The sequence below is a fragment of the Sebastes fasciatus genome, chromosome 5 (assembly GCF_043250625.1).
Source record: "Sebastes fasciatus isolate fSebFas1 chromosome 5, fSebFas1.pri, whole genome shotgun sequence".
NCBI classification, from domain to species: domain Eukaryota; kingdom Metazoa; phylum Chordata; class Actinopteri; order Perciformes; family Sebastidae; genus Sebastes; species Sebastes fasciatus.
Window position 1 is genome coordinate 1,785,675 of NC_133799.1, and position 16,955 is coordinate 1,802,629.

A 16,955-nucleotide genomic window follows, 5' to 3' on the forward strand; every position below is an offset into this window, starting at 1 on the left:
TTGATTTTGATGCATTTTTATTTTTGTGCAGCGTCAGATTAAAAACAAACAACTCCCACTTGTTACCTTAGAGAACCAAAAATCCCCTTCTTAAAACTGTTATAAAAATGCTATTTATTAAAGCATCAGTAGGCAGATTGGAGCAAATATGATTTTAAAAAAAAAAGTTATTTTTATAAAACGGTCACTATATTGTGACAGTAGTACATGAAACAGGTAACCTGAAAAAAATCATGTTCCTCTGTGTCCTCTGGTGTCTGCAAGATTTCACAGACCGGAGGAAAACAAGCAATAAGAGCTGATCTGAGGTCTGCTGTCCAGCTGCCGTCTATGAGAGCCGACTGTCAATCACTCTGAACTCCGACCAAACGGTCAAACTAGGCACGGGCTAGATGTTCTAAAGCCTGAAAACAGCCATGAGGAGGAGCAGAAGTCTAGTCATCTCTCAGAACACTTGAATTACAATTTGCTGAAAGGTTATTATGGGATTTTTGCCCAATGATATACTAACTACTGCCACTTTAATATTAGGGCTGTCAATCACATTTTTTATCTGTTCAAAATGTACCTTAAAGGGAAATTAGTCAAGTATTTAATACTCTTATCAACATGGGAGTGGACAAATATGCTGCTTTATGCAAATGTATGTATATATGTATTATTGTAAATAATTTAACAACACAAAGCAATGACAGATATTGTCCAGAAAGTGAAAATCGTGCATAAAAAATATATAAACTCATAAATAAAACATAAATGCAAAAATACAAAAATAAATGAATGAATAATGCAAAAATAATTTCAAATATACATGCAAAAATAAGTAAATAAAAATAAATGCAAAATTAAATGAATTTATAATGCAAAAATAAATTAAAATATACATGCAAAAATAAAAAAAAATGAAAATATACATGCAAAAATAAGTAAATAAATAATACAAAAATAAATACAAAAGTAAATGAATGAACAATGCAAATATACATACAAAAATATCAGAAAAAAAGGTCTGACAAATGTATGAAAAAAGTTTTTAAAAAAAAGAAAGTCAAAATATAATAAAATATATCCGAAAAAAGTACGACAAATGTCAGAAATAAAGTCAGAAAAATATCCGAAAAATGTGCTCCAATCATATGACAGATATTGTCCAGAAACCCTCACAGGTTATTGCATTCAGCATGAAAACAGCCTGCAGCCTGCAGCCTGCAGCCTGCAGCTGTCAGTGTGTCAGTGTGGGCTGCTCGGTTAAAGGTGGAGTCTCCCGGCGGGGCGGTGCTTCTCAGTAGTAAAGTAGACAGAAGAGCTCCGGTGCGTCAATATCTCTCATCTGCCTCGTGGAGTCGACGTCAAAGGACAAATATAAACATTCATATTGAACCCAATTTTTTTTTTTTAACCTGTTTGGAGGTGAAGGTGTGCACAGGTGAGGCTGAGCTCACCTGGAGGAGACTTTAACTTCAACAGCAGCGACGGTGAGTTCAGGTGAACTAATTACTTTACTTCACGTTACACAACCTGTTTATGTACTCTGGTGAATATCTGTCAGGTATATGAGTACTTCTGGTAACAATACACCGCTCTCAGGTAGCTGTGGGAATAAACACTTTATTCTAAGAAGATTCATTATAATGCTAAAGTTGACTCTGATGCTGTTTTGTATATTTAGATAAAGTCTGGAGGTGTTTTTATTCACCTGTGAGTTAAAGTGCAGTCAGCAGTAAAAGGTGAACGGATACTGTATATCTGGGTCAGTCGGTGGAAACAGTAGGCAGAGTGTGTGTGCGACCACAGAGAGGATGTTAACAATCCTGTGTATTTACATTTACAGGAACTATCAGAATCTGAGGTTTTATAGACCTACATTCATATTAAGCAGCTTTGTGTTGTGCTGAGTTGTAAATGTGTGGAGATGTGATGGTCTGGAAAATAACTTTTAATGTGTAAACTGGCTTTTGTTAGATCATTCACCTTTTTTTTATTTTTTATTTCCAACTGAAAACAGATAAATGAGGTCGATGTGATGAAAAAAAGATCCTCTAAGTCATTATAATGAGAGACCTTATCGAAATGGTGACACTTGAATTTTTTAGTCATTATTTTTAAGATGCTAACTCATTATTTTGAGGTAATAAGTAATTATTCTTGCAATAATATTTTGCAATACTAATATTTTGAGATACTAAGTCATTGTTTTTAGTTTCTATGTCAGTATTTTGAGCTATTAAGTCGTTGTTTTGTGATACTGTCACTATTTTTGAGATACTGAGTCATTGTTCTGAGATACTAACTCAATATTTTTGCAATACTATTTTGCGATACTAATATTTTTGTGATACTAAGTCATTATTTTGAGATATTAAGTTATTATGTAGCTATACTAAGTTGTTGTTTTGAGATACTAAGTATCGCAAAATAATGACTTAGTATCGCAAAATAATGACTTATTATCTCAAAACAACGACTAAGTCATTATTTTGAGATAGTAAGTCATTATTTTGCGTAACTAAGTCGTTTTGAAATACTAAGTCATTGTTTTGCTATACTAAGTTGTTGTTTTGCAAAACTAAGTCATTGTTTTGAGATACTCAGTCGTTGATTTGCGAAACTAAGTCGTTGTTTTGAGATACTAAGTCATTATTTTGCGATACTTAGTTATTGTTTTGAGATAACAAGTTATTGTTTTGAGATACTAAGTCGTTGTTTTGAGATACTAAGTCGTTGTTTTGAGATACTAAGTCATTGTTTTGAGATACTAAGTTATTGTTTCGAGATACTAAGTCATTGTTTTGAGATACTAAGTCGTTGTTTTGAGATACTAAGTCGTTGTTTTGAGATACTAAGTCGTTGTTTTGAGATACTAAGTCGTTGTTTTGAGATACTAAGTCATTGTTTTGCTATACTAAGTCATTGTTTCAAGATACTAAGTCGTTGTTTTGCGATACTAAGTCATTGTTTTGAGTTACTAAGTCATTGTTTCAAGATACTAAGTCGTTGTTTTGAGATACTAAGTCGTTGTTTTGAGATACTAAGTCATTGTTTTGAGATACTAAGTTATTGTTTCGAGATACTAAGTCATTGTTTTGAGATACTAAGTCGTTGTTTTGAGATACTAAGTCGTTGTTTTGAGATACTAAGTCGTTGTTTTGAGATACTAAGTCGTTGTTTTGAGATACTAAGTCGTTTTGAGATATTAAGTCATTGTTTTGAGATACTAAGTCATTGTTTTGAGATACTAAGTCATTGTTTTGAGATACTTAGTCATTGTTTTGAGATACTAAGTCATTGTTTTGCTATACTAAGTCATTGTTTCAAGATACTAAGTCGTTGTTTTGCGATACTAAGTCATTGTTTTGAGTTACTAAGTCATTGTTTCAAGATACTAAGTCATTGTTTTGCTATACTAAGTCGTTGTTTTGAGATACTAAGTCATTGTTTCAAGATACTAAGTCATTGTTTTGCTATACTAAGTCATTGTTTTGCTATACTAAGTCATTGTTTCAAGATACTAAGTCGTTGTTTTGCGATACTAAGTCATTGTTTTGAGTTACTAAGTCATTGTTTCAAGATACTAAGTCATTGTTTTGCTATACTAAGTCGTTGTTTTGAGATACTAAGTCGTTGTTTTGCTATACTAAGTCGTTGTTTTGAGATACTAAGTCGTTGTTTTGAGTTACTAAGTCATTGTTTCAAGTTACTAAGTCATTGTTTTGCTATACTAAGTCGTTGTTTTGAGATACTAAGTCGTTGTTTTGAGTTACTAAGTCATTGTTTCAAGTTACTAAGTCATTGTTTTGCTATACTAAGTCGTTGTTTTGAGATACTAAGTCGTTGTTTTGCTATACTAAGTCGTTGTTTTGAGATACTAAGTCGTTGTTTTGAGTTACTAAGTCATTGTTTCAAGTTACTAAGTCATTGTTTTGCTATACTAAGTCGTTGTTTTGAGATACTAAGTCGTTGTTTTGAGATACTAAGTCGTTGTTTTGCTATACTAAGTCGTTGTTTTGAGATACTAAGTCATTGTTTTGCTATACTAAGTCGTTGTTTTGAGATACTAAGTCGTTGTTTTGAGATACTAAGTCGTTGTTTTGCTATACTAAGTCGTTGTTTTGAGATACTAAGTCGTTGTTTTGAGATACTAAGTCGTTGTTTTGCTATACTAAGTCGTTGTTTTGAGATACTAAGTCGTTGTTTTGCTATACTAAGTCGTTGTTTTGAGATACTAAGTCGTTGTTTTGAGATACTAAGTCGTTGTTTTGCTATACTAAGTCGTTGTTTTGAGATACTAAGTCGTTGTTTTGCTATACTAAGTCGTTGTTTTGAGATACTAAGTCGTTGTTTTGAGATACTAAGTCGTTGTTTTGAGATACTAAGTCGTTGTTTTGAGATACTAAGTCGTTGTTTTGAGATACTAAGTCGTTGTTTTGAGATACTAAGTCGTTGTTTTGAGATACTAAGTCGTTGTTTTGAGATACTAAGTCGTTGTTTTGCTATACTAAGTCGTTGTTTTGAGATACTAAGTCGTTGTTTTGCTATACTAAGTCGTTGTTTTGAGATACTAAGTCGTTGTTTTGAGATACTAAGTTGTTGTTTTGAGATACTAAGTCGTTGTTTTGAGATACTAAGTCATTGTTTCAAGATACTAAGTCTTTTATGGGCAGAAATGGGCTTCCATAGCTTTGATGACTGTTTGTGTGAAATGTTTTGAGTCGTTTTTAATGTGTGATTGTTATAAATGATGCCTTAAAAAGTACAGTGGGCATAAAGCTGTGAATCATCGTTTATCAAACGTGTCATTAGTAAGAAATCAGGAGGAAGCTTTGTGGTTTAATTTTCCATCGTAGTGTTGTTGCTGTCCGTGAGCGGCATCATTTCCGTATTCCCACATGTGAGTTGATTCGTCTCCTGAGAATCAACCAACAAACTTTCAGAGAAAAGTCCCCTGTGTGGGAGAGACGTAAACTAAATGAGATCTCATGCAAATCAAAAACACCAGCAGACGCGTGGGCTGTTGTAGAAATTGCTTTACTTAACAGCTGTGTGTGTGTTAATGTTCAGAAAGGAAGCAGCTGTACTTTCAATCAGATAATTAGTGTTGTCAGTTTTGTTAATTGTTGTTTAAAATGTCTCCAGAGTTTCAGATGCAGCGTAAACCAGACCCACATGGATGTCAGGAGGAGGAGGCCCAATGATGCTGCCAACCTCGATCTACTCGGCTTCAGCACCCAATAGGTGACAACAGACACGCTGTTAGACGTTATATAATGTACATGCTGCCTCTTTGCTGTTGTTTGTATTCAAATGTGTTCATACGGATGTTGTTTTAACCGACAGCCACAGCAGATATCACTCTGATAAGAAATTATGACTTTTACACGCTACAAAATAGGGCTGAATGATTTTGGAAAAAAATATCTAATTGCGATTAATTTGACTGATATTGCTATTACAATATGATTTGCGATATTATATAGTAATTTTTTTACTAAGAGATACTAAGTCATTATTTTACAATACTTAGTATCATAAAATTACAACTTAATATCTCAAAATAACGACTTAGTAACGCAAAATAATGACTAAGTCATTATTTTACGATACTAAGTCGTTATTTTAAGATACTAAGTCATTATTTTACGATACTAAGTCATTATTTTGCGTTACTAAGTCGTTATTTTAAGATACTAAGTCGTTATTTTAAGATACTAAGTCATTATTTTAAGATACTAAGTCGTTATTTTAAGATACTAAGTCGTTATTTTGAGATACTAAGTCGTTATTTTGAGATACTAAGTCGTTATTTTAAGATACTAAGTCGTTATTTTGAGATACTAAGTCGTTATTTTGAGATACTAAGTCGTTATTTTGAGATACTAAGTCAATGATATCTTGATTAATTGTTCAGCTGCTACAAAGTGCATTAAGAGTGAAACAGCTGTTCCACCAGATGTTGTTGGATCAGTTTTAATCTCTTCTAACGATGTCGATGAATCAGTTTCAGTCACGTCAGCCAGCTGAGCAGGTACCTCAGCAGCCACCACAACACGCCTGAAGAGGACGATGAGACCATGAGCACTCAGGAGCAAGAAGCCAACGTCGTTCACAAGCCAGACGCCACCCCCGACCCCGACGTCCAACTCCACCGCCCGCCTCCGGAGCACGCCGCCTTCACCGATGACTCCCTGTTCAGCAGGCCGAGGCCGGTCAGCGAGCAGGAACACAAACACAACCACGCCCTGCCTCCTCCTGGCTCCAGCTACTGCTCCTACCAGCCCCACCGCAGCCTACCTGCCGGCTACAGCCAGCCCACGCCGTTCCCCAGCCAGGCCGACGGCGCCTGGCTCCACCCGAGCTTCGCCAGCAGCTGGTCGGGGTATCCCAACAGCCTGCCGTCGTCCCTGAGCCAGAAAGATTACTCCAGCTGCTCCGGGGAGAGCTGCCTGTCGGGGTACAAGTTTGTGTCCCTGCCCGGCCGCCACAGCCCCAGCATCAGCAGCTTAGAGCAGCCGCTCTCGCTGTGCTCCAACCCGCCGTCGGGCAGCTTGTGCCACCATACGTTGTCTCCGTACACGTGCTCGCCACAGGGAGCGGCCTGCTGTGCTCAGCGCCCTGCAGACGCCTTCAACAGGGGGCCTGTGGCCAACAAACCGCCGTGGCCACCGTACCACCCGACCTACGACCCGTACTGTAAGTCTGCTGTTCATCAACACGTCACCAAACATTTGGATCTATTCATCTATTCATAAACAGTAAAGGATGTTTTCTTTATTCTGTCGTCGCTTTAGATCCCGGCGCCTGCAGACTTCCTGGAGCCGGATACACACCAATGTGAGTTCTTATTATATATTATATTCTATATCACAGTACACGTATTTGAGACACGTTGCATCCAAGGTTATATTAGTTTTGAATTTTCAATTAGTTTCTATTTTATTTTAATTAAAAAAATGTGTTAGTTTTGGTTTAGTTTCAGTTTTTCATAAAGGTTTAGTTTTTATATTTTTTAGTTTTTATTTATATAGTTTTAGTTTGTTTTTGTTAGGGTCAGATATGTCTCATAAACAGGGTCTGAAATTAACTGAAATTTCTGCGCTAAGTGAAGGAATAACTTTTTAGATCTGATGTCATTCAATGTTCAATATATTTTACATAAAAAACATTCTATACACGTTAAATTAAAGTGTTTGAATTACACCGTAGCTTCTGGGAAAGCCCTATTTTTCAGGGGTGGCAGGGTACTGTACACAGTACTGTACTGTACTTTGTTATTGTCATCTATGGTGGTTATTTGCATAAAAACACAAAATTCAAATGATTATGATTATTTAAATATTTGCTATTTAATATAAATCTTGTCATTGGTAGTTTTAATGATGTATTATAAGCTGGTTAGAGCGAGTGTTATGACGTTTAACAGGTCATAATTCTCTCTAATATCTATTTATGTGAAAACCTCTCCTTCAAACAACTGGATTTATTCAAGTTTCTCACCAAAAACTTCATATTACGAGATTACATTTGAACACATCATTAGAATTAACCTTCGCTCAATAGTCATTTTTACTGAACAGAGCTTGAACGCCTCATAATAATAACTCAATGGCACCTCCGTTAACGTTAGTAGCTCCGTTATTTATCCAGTCAGGACAGAGCTGCTAATGGCTGCTAACAGCTAACGTTACTAACTCTCCTCCTGCTGATTTCAACACAGCTTTGTTGTTCTCCGTGTCGCTTTATCAGCAGAAATAGGGTGCGTCCACTCAGGCTTAATAGCTCCACGCTTTTGAGTGAATTTTTTTCTCTAAAAAAAATATTTTATTTGTATTAGTTTTTTAACCAGGACATATTGTTTCAGTTTATTTTTTTCTTAAAAGATATTGTTTTTATTCAGTTTCAGTTCACTAAAAATATATTTCACTGCTTATTTTCACTTTAGTTTACGCTAATAACTCCGGTTTCATCACGTTTCTAACTAAATGATCTTTAACTCCGTGCAGCGGCCACAACGCTCCGGCTAAAGAGAAGCATCCTCCTCACAGCACGCCGCTCTCTCTGGAGCAGAGTGAGTGTTGATAATCACATTATTTACTGTGCTGCTGTGTGTATATATACATGTGTGTGTGTATATATATATATATATATATACTATATATCCTCCTTTTATTATTTATTCATTTACTCTTTTCTGTTGAATACAGGGAGGGTGTTTGTGACGTACGAAGCGGACAACGACAAGCACGTCAACGAGATCATCAACTTTGTCGCTCTGCTGCGACACAACGGCTTTGATACGCACGTACGTACGCGGTTTATTCTTAATTTAACGGTTGATCAGAGACGGTTTAATGTTTGTTAAACTGTCTGACTGATGTCTTTGTTTGTTTCAGATCGATATATTTGAGCAGCAGTTCAGGAGTATAAGCAAGATAGACTTCATGGAGCGGTACCTCAGTGAGGTAAAAACAACCAGACCTTTCCAACGCCACTAGTTTATTTAACGCATTAACACAACTTGTGATTTTTAGGTTGTAGCGGCTCAGTTTTAAGGATATAGTGAAGATACTGGTATAATATGAAACTATAAAACCTGATGAATTCATCAGTACCAACCATGTGTTACTAGCGGACATTTTTGTGACTTTTTTCGGACATTTTTCAGACATCTGTCAGACATTTTTTGAAATTTTTTTTTACTTTTTTTCGGACAGTTGTCGGAGATTTGTCGTACTTTATTCGGACATTTTTCAGACTTTTTTTTACTTTTTTTCGGACAGTTGTCGGAGATTTGTCGTACTTTATTCTGACATTTTTCAGACTTTTTTTTACTTTTTTTCATACATTCGTCAGACATTTTCCAGACTTTTTTTTTTTTTTATATTTTTCAGACTTTTTTCAGAAATGTTCCAACATTTCTCAGACATTTTATTAAACTTTTTTTCAGACTTTTTTCAGAAATTTCTCAACATTTCTCAAACATGCTAAATCTCAATGCTAAATGCAGTACCTGTGAGGGTTTCTGGACAATATCTGACATTATTTTGGGTTGTTAATTGATTTCCAATAATAAATATAGTCATACATTTGCATAAAGTAGGTACATTTTGAACAGATAGAAAAAGTGCGATTAATCATGATTAACTATTTTAATCGATTAACAGCCTACTTTTTATATAATAATCTGGCCAACTGGGGAAGTCGTTGAACCATCTTTTCTTTCTGCAGGAGCAAACATGTTTTATCGAGGAGTTTAATAACAGCACAAGAATGAAAACGGCTCTTATTTATGTTGTTTGGTCACCCAGAAAGAGTACCTGATCATCATCATCATCAGTCCCAAGTACTACGAGACGGTGACGGCCTCGCCGGTCGGCCTGGTGAACGACGAGAGGACCTTCAACACCGTCTACATACACAAACAGGTTCACAACGAACTCCTGAAGACGGAAACATTCACTCTGAAATCTGCTGCTTTTTATCATTTATTTTTAAAATGTATTTTTCTGTGTCTCTTTCAGCTGCAGAATGAGTTCATCCAGAACGGAAGCAAGAATTTCAGGTTCATTCCCATCGTGTTCCCCGGGGCTAAAAAGGTGAGTTTTAATGCTTCATTTACTCCCTCTGTGTGATTATGCAACGCCCTGTTCCAGTTAACACACGCCGTACGTACGTATGATGTCACATCAACACACAACAAAACACTGTCTGTGTCAATAGAAAAATTGTCCATAGATGGGAGAGGTGGTGTCTGTGGATTTGGCAAAATAAAAAACAAGCTAGAAAAACAACAACTGTGTACCCTGGTCTAGGGCTGTCAGTAGATTAAAGGATTTAATGGTGATTAAAGCTGTACTAAACAGTCATTATGACAGCTCAGGGCCTTCTGTATGTTAGCAGAGAAGATAAATAACATTCCTGTCATTTCTTTTAGTGTAAACATGAAGTGACAGAGCTTTAAAAATGGATCCTTGATGCCTGTTTGATCCTGTTTAAATCCATCTAGAATAAAAACACATTCATTCTTTAGGCTTCTGTCTTTCGCTCGTGACGACGTCGTCACGTTACGCGTGAAACGAAACAAAACTACCAACGCCTTCTCTCCCCGCTCAACTCTTGTGACGTTAAACGACAGAAACTTAACAGACTCGACCTTTCAGGAGACGGCGCTATCACGCAATTACTCCGACAATAAAGAAGTGCGAAGATTAAACATTACGTCCACTCCTACACAGTTCAACCATGTATTTAGTATGTATACGTAGCTACATCTGAGACAAAAACAAACTAAATATATAAGCACTGGGGCTGTCAGTCGATTAAAATATTTAATCACGATTAATCACACATTTTTTTATCAGTTCAAAGTGTACCTTAAAGGGAGATTTGTCAAGTATTTAATCCTCTTATCAACATGGGAGTGGACAAATCTGCTGCTTTATGAAAATGTATGTATATATTTATTATTGTAAATCAATGAACAACACAAAACAATGACAGATATTGATCCAGAAACCCTCACAGGTACTGCATTTAGCATAAAGATTTAGCATGCCCGAAAAAAAGTAAAAAGAAAATGCCTGACAAATGTCTGAAAAATATCAACCAAACAAAAGTTTTTAAAAAGTAAAAACAAAATGTCTGAAAAATATCAGAAAAAAGAAGAAAAAGAAGAAAGAAATATGTCCGACAAATGTCCGAAAAAAGTAAAAAAAATATCCCAAAAATGTCCGACAACTTTCGGAAAAAAAGTTAAAAAAAAATTACGATAAAAGTCAAACAACCGTCCAAAAACAAAGTTTGAAAAATGTCTAACTGTCTAAAAAAATTAAAAATGTCCGACAAATGTCCAAAAAAAAGTGAAGAAAATGTCAAACAACTGTCTGAAAAAATAAGTAAAAAAAAATGTCCGACAACTTTCGGAAAAAAGAGTAAAAAAAGTTTCTAACAAATGTCTGAAAATAAAGTGAAGAAAATGTCCAACAAATGTCCGTCAACTTTCCGAAAAAAAGTTAAAAAAGTCAGAAAAATGTCTGAAAAATCAGCTCCAATCATAACATGTCAAACTGCAGCCCAACAGGCAACAACAGCTGTCAGTGTGTCAGTGTGCTGACTTGACTATGACTTGCCCCAAACTGCATGTGATTATCATAAAGTGGGCATGTCTGTAAAGGGGAGACTCGTGGGTACCCATAGAACCCATTTACATTCACTGATCTGGAGGTCAGAGGTCAAGGGACCCCTTTGAAAATGGACATGACAGTTTTTCCTCTCCAAAAAAATGTGTGTAAGTTTGGAGCGTTATTTAACCTCCTTCATGACCAGCTAGTCTGACATGGTTGGTACCGATGGATTCATCAGTTATGTTAATGCGTCTGATGAGTCTTCCTCTTCTCTTCATGATCACAGTGTCACGTCCCAAACTGGCTCCAGAACACGCACGTCTACGAATGGCCGCTCCATCGCGACGACATCCTGCGGCGGCTGATGAGGGTGGAGAAGTACAACCCGCCTCCTATCGGAGCGCTCCCGACCATCGTTTCCATCCCCATATAGAGACGTGGGACCCGAGGACGCAGGCGGGACTGGACTCTTTGGATTAAACGTTTGCGGAGGACTGCTGGCAGTTGTGGAGGTGAACGGGGATGTGCACGATGTGGTGGTGATTTAGGGTGCCGTGTGGACGTTTCACCTGGATTATACTGTATGTTGAATGATTAGAGCCTTTTAAATGCCACGTCAGTTTTAAGTGTTGATGTGACCTGGAGGCTCTCAGTTTTAATCTCTGATGTTTACTGGTGCTTTTACAGCCGGACAGGTACAATGTTTACTTCTTTAATTTAAAAAGTCAGGATTCATAGAATTTGAACACGTGTTTGATGATTAAACAGCCGACAGATGTGATGAATAGTTTAGTGACGTATGTTTGAGCTTCCATTTATGAGAAGTCAACACGCCGCCTCGGCCAGATTATCTTTCTTATTACAGCGTCTATCTAGAGCAAACAGCCGCCCACCTGGAGGTGGTGTTGTGAAGAGTCAAAGTGACGGATGATGCATAAAGAGGATCATAATTTACTTTCATTTGTTTTGTGTTTATGGCAGATGTTGTTTAAAGTGGAGGCAGATTTACGCCTCGTTTCCACACAGTTATGTTTTGCGTCCGTAATTCTGTCTAGTATACGGATTATTACGCCTCCTGGCGGGAGGAAGTGCTTCTCTTTACGGATGGATAGAAACGTCACCGCGGAAACGGGAGAGAGGTTAACTTTGTCTACTTTTCGCACAGACTGTATAAAAGAAGTAGAAGTCGTCACCCGGACTACGGTTCTGAAGCCTCGAGCTCGTCATCTTAGTCGTCTCCAATTGTTTTTTTGTCCGTCGCCATCTTGGTTTCTGTCTGTCGCCATCTTGGTTTCTGTTCGTCGCCATCTTGGTTTCTGTCTGTCGCCATCTTGGTTTCTGTCTGTCGCCATCTTGGTTTCTGTCTGTCGCCATCTTGGTTTCTGTTCGTCGCCATCTTGGTTTCCGTTCGTCGCCATCTTGGTTTCTGTCCGTCGCCATCTTGGTTTCTGTCCGTCGCCATCTTGGTTTCTGTCCGTCGCCATCTTGGTTTCTGTTCGTCGCCATCTTGGTTTCTGTTCGTCGCCATTTTGTTTTTTGTCCGTCGCCATCTTGGCTTTTGTCCGTCGCCATCTTGGTTTCTATCTGTCGCCATCTTGGTTTCTGTCCGTCGCCATCTTGGGCTGCATGCCAAAGCTCTTAATTGCATCCCTGTTTCCCTCACTTGCGTCTCATCCTTGCGTCTTAGTCCCTCCCACCAGGGAAGCATGGAGAGACGCAAGGAAACCATGCGAGGAGAGAGGAAACGAGGAAATACGATTTAAGCGACATGGGACGGTCGTTTCCTCTGAAGCGTCACGTGAAGCGACGTCCGTTTCTGATGACAGCAGCAGCTGACCACATCTGGATCAGCTGTCAGTCAGCTTTAACAGCTGTTTGTGTCTGAACTGTACTAATACTAATAAAGACAAGTGCAAGCTGCAGTCTGTATCTCTACTGTGGACTGCTTAGAGGCTCAGGAACCATCTCTACTGGATCAATAACTTTATATTATTGATTCATTATTAGCGTCTGTAGTTATTGATATTCTGATTGTGAGTTAATTATTTCATAACCCAGAATATGACTATGGTGTTTTTTGAACACTGGACATTATTTATTAGGCTAAAGGGAAAATGTAAATGATGTAACTCATATCAAACCAGACGTTCAGGAATCATCAGCCTCATGTGACTGAATGGAAATGAGGATAAATGATGTAAAAGGTGTTTGTTGCTGACAGACAGACTCTCCTTCTCTCTCTGACTTTAATAGTTTCATTAATAAAAGTTAACGGGGGAAATAACAGATCATGAAAAGACAAATCATTCTAATAAATGAAAGTTATTTTAAGTCAGTTTGTCAGGTTTTATAAACCTCTCTGACTGTCAGGCTGCTTCACTGACGCTGTGTGAAGCAGAGATACTGCAGGTCCTTCTGCTGCTCAGAGCTTCAGTTAACACAGATTATAACTAGATGGTGAATCAGAAGACAACTAAAATATAAAACCTTTAATATGTGATCTGTTTTCACTCCGGTATGAAACTCCAGCGATGTTGAGAGGTAAAGTTATCAGATCAGTCTGATCAGCAGCAGCGTCCAATCAGTAACTGATATCCAATAAGGGGGCGTGTCTATCAGCAGCAGCGTCCAATCAGTGACTGATATCCAATAAGGGGGCGTGTCTATCAGCAGCAGCGTCCAATCAGTGACTGATATCCAATAAGGGGGCGTGTCTATCAGCAGCAGCGTCCAATCAGTGACTGATATCCAATAAGGGGGCGTGTCGGTCGGTAAAAGACTTCCGTGGAGGATATACTGGTGTATCCTCGCTCAAAGCTCCTCCGGCAAGCCTCCTCGATCCTCGATCCTCGATCCTCGCTCCTCGATGCACAAATAAGAGCTTTGGGACGGTCTTCAAAATGGCGCACCTTTTGGAACAAAAAATGGAACAACTTCCGGTTCAAGCGAGGATCGAGGAGCGAGGAAACGAAAATTAAGAGCTTTGGTACGCACCCTCTGTTTCTGTTCGTCGCCATCTTGGTTTCTATCTGTTGCCATCTTGGTTTCTGTTCGTCGCCATTTTGGCTTTTGTCCGTCGCCATCTTGGTTTCTGTTCGTCGCCATCTTGGCTTTTGTCCGTCGCCATCTTGGTTTCTGTTCGTCGCCATCTTGGTTTCTATCTGTCGCCATCTTGGTTTCTGTTCGTCGCCATTTTGGTTTTTGTCCGTCGCCATCTTGGCTTTTGTCCGTCGCCATCTTGGTTTCTGTTCGTCGCCATCTTGGTTTCTGTTCGTCGCCATCTTTGTTTCTATCTGTCGCCATCTTGGCTTTTGGCCAAATACGAACCGAAAAAATCGGAAGGAGTTTCGCAAACACATCGGAGATCACGGAGGTTCCCATCTGAATGAATGAACTTCCGGTTGACTCGTATACTGTACGTACGCAGAGCGATGTGGAAACGAGGCGTTAGATTTATTTTTTACAGTTTGTGTTAAATATTATTTTTGTCTTGTGCAACCGTCAGATTTAGCAGCATCAGAATTATACATTTATATATTAAATTATGGACAAAATTATTAAAGTATGTTTTTTAATCATGTATTTTTACTCATTAGAAAGTTGTTTTTATTGCTGAACAAGGTGCTGACTTCCTGAATGCCACTAGTTCACCACCAGAGAAACGTTATGAGAATCATACATTATTATATTTATTGTTTTGTTTGTTTAAAAAAGGCTCTAAAACAATCAAAAACAGGATTAATTTTAAATCTAATGTTGAATATTTTATAATAATTAAAACGGCATGGTACGTCTGCCTTTACGCAGTAAAGTCAGTGATTGTGAAGCAAACATTTATTTTATTTTACCTCTAAACACCGTTGTGGATTTACGACGGTGTCGAGATGTAAAACAATAACTTGCAAACAAAACTACGCTAACGATAAAAACAACAATGTATGGTAGCTAAAAGTTAAAATACAGGATAATAAACATGTTAAAGAGTACATAATAAAATAGAAAAATAATCAACAGATTAAAGGGACTGTTTGTAAGAATCGGGGGAGACGCCGGAGTTTTGGTCGGAGACGATAACGTTTCTCTCTGCGGAGCCCCGTCACTTCACAAGACACGGGAAACCTCTGTTGGTCTGGAGGAGCTGCAGCAGTTATTTCTGCACAAACGTCCACTGAACATTCACTAGATATTCTCAGAGCTAAACTAACTCTTCTGCAGTGTGGAGTGAGCAGCATGCACGTGAGAGGTGGAGAGAGAGAGAGAGAGAGAAGGAGCGCGGTGTGTGAGTGAAGGCAGGCAGAGGAGCAGAGGAGCAGAGGAGCAGAGACTCCGGTCCTGGAGACCAAAGCTACGGTCTCCCCCGCGTCCTCCGACCGCGGCCAACACTGTTTAACAGCTTCACTAGATACAACCAAGAGGTTTTGGTGCTTCACTGGAGTTTGTGTTGGAGTCTGAGTCTGAACAGCGGAGACACACAAGAGACCATGAGACACCGACCTGCAATGATTTATACGCGTAAGAAGTTACAAACAGTCCCTTTAAGTCTAAAGCTTTGGCAGCCCTAATTACAAGTTTAAATATGCAAATGAGGCATTATCTAATGCTAACTTTTGGTGGATTTAGGAGAAATCTAGTAGTTAAACAAAGACCTTAATGTGTATTTTGGATGTTTCCTTTCCACCAGTCTGAATGAAGATGAAGATGAAGCTAAAAAGCCCCAAATCTGTTCATAAATGTTTTTGCCTGCAGCGTCTCACCTTAAAACTTTATAGCTAAACATGACCTGACACAACCTTTCGGTAAAGATGGCAGTAAGTTCTGATCATCCGGCCGGATGGTGAGACGGCATCCAGGGATTTCAACCGTCTGTAACCTCATGATGCCATGACGGTTAACCAGACAAGCAGAGACCTGGACTGATTCTGCCTGCAGGGCTTCGTAGGCATTTTTGTGTCAAGAGAACGCAGAGGTTTAGGTATGCTTTGTTATTAATTACACATCTGCCAACACAACGGGGTTTGTGTTCGACAGTTAGCGAGGTCGATCTCTTCCTCTCTCCTTCTGGTGGCTTCAAACAGGATGTCGTATGGAGATAAGTAGCTGACACAGCGGCCCGCCGGCTGCGTGCGGTGCGGCTTCTCAAGAATCAGCAAGTTTAGACTGAACTGGGTCATCGTCGCCACCCGTGTGTGGTTAGAGAGAAAAATCACGTGTATGGCGTTGACACATTTTAAAGAAAATGCTTGTGTGTGCAGACTCTGATTGATTAACATAAACCCCGTTCACCTGAAACTAATTTAAAAAGCGGAGACGTGCTTTAATGTTTTTTTTTTATCTTCACAAGAGGTAACACTGCAGATGTTCATACAGACATCATAAAAAAAATCTGAATACAGTGTTTCATATATTCATCCATATATTGAAAAGTACATGAAATAATATTAATTTTAATAACATAACAACAAAAAGGGACAATGACATCTGTAATAAAAGTGGATTACAAAGTGACATTTTTAATGTAAATAACTCTTAAGAATTAGGTAACAGACAATTTAACTGTATGTAAAAACATTGAAGTGCTATTTGTTCAAAGCTACACTTAAAAAAGCAGGAAGCGTTTTTTGTTTTTTAAATTTCCTTCAAGGAAAAGTACTATAAAATAAGTTACAGTACAGTGAATTTGTCCAAACTGACTTTTGTTCCCGTCTTCCAGCCTTTTTGTAATAAGCACAAACAACAGAAGTAACTCATACAGGAGTAAAGAGTTTCCTCACGAGGCGTCTTTTCCCCCCAAAAAGGAAATGATCAGCCGCGCCGCCGTCGTCGTCGATGATGATGACG

The 16,955-nt window shown here is 38.2% G+C and overlaps 1 protein-coding gene across 4 annotated transcripts; it reads left to right on the forward strand.

Moving 5' to 3' along the window:
* Positions 1–1,098: 1,098 nt before the first annotated feature.
* traf3ip2l (TRAF3 interacting protein 2-like) lies at positions 1,099–14,705 on the forward strand. 4 transcript variants are annotated; one of them, XR_012594079.1, is made up of 11 exons: positions 1,099–1,485; positions 5,134–5,232; positions 5,996–6,687; positions 6,786–6,828; positions 7,998–8,062; positions 8,199–8,296; positions 8,388–8,456; positions 9,303–9,419; positions 9,516–9,590; positions 11,404–12,741; positions 14,099–14,705. XR_012594079.1 is itself a non-coding variant. In XM_074636808.1 (10 exons), the coding sequence occupies exons 2-10, from the start codon at positions 5,168–5,170 to the stop codon at positions 11,548–11,550; spliced, it is 1,371 nt and encodes a 456-aa protein (XP_074492909.1). In that variant the 5' UTR covers positions 1,099–1,485; positions 5,134–5,167; the 3' UTR covers positions 11,551–14,705. The 4 variants fall into 4 exon arrangements, 2 of the variants coding, with proteins under 2 accessions (XP_074492909.1, XP_074492910.1); XR_012594080.1 differs by having other exon boundaries at positions 1,099–1,475; XM_074636808.1 differs by having other exon boundaries at positions 11,404–14,705.
* Positions 14,706–16,955: the final 2,250 nt, after the last annotated feature.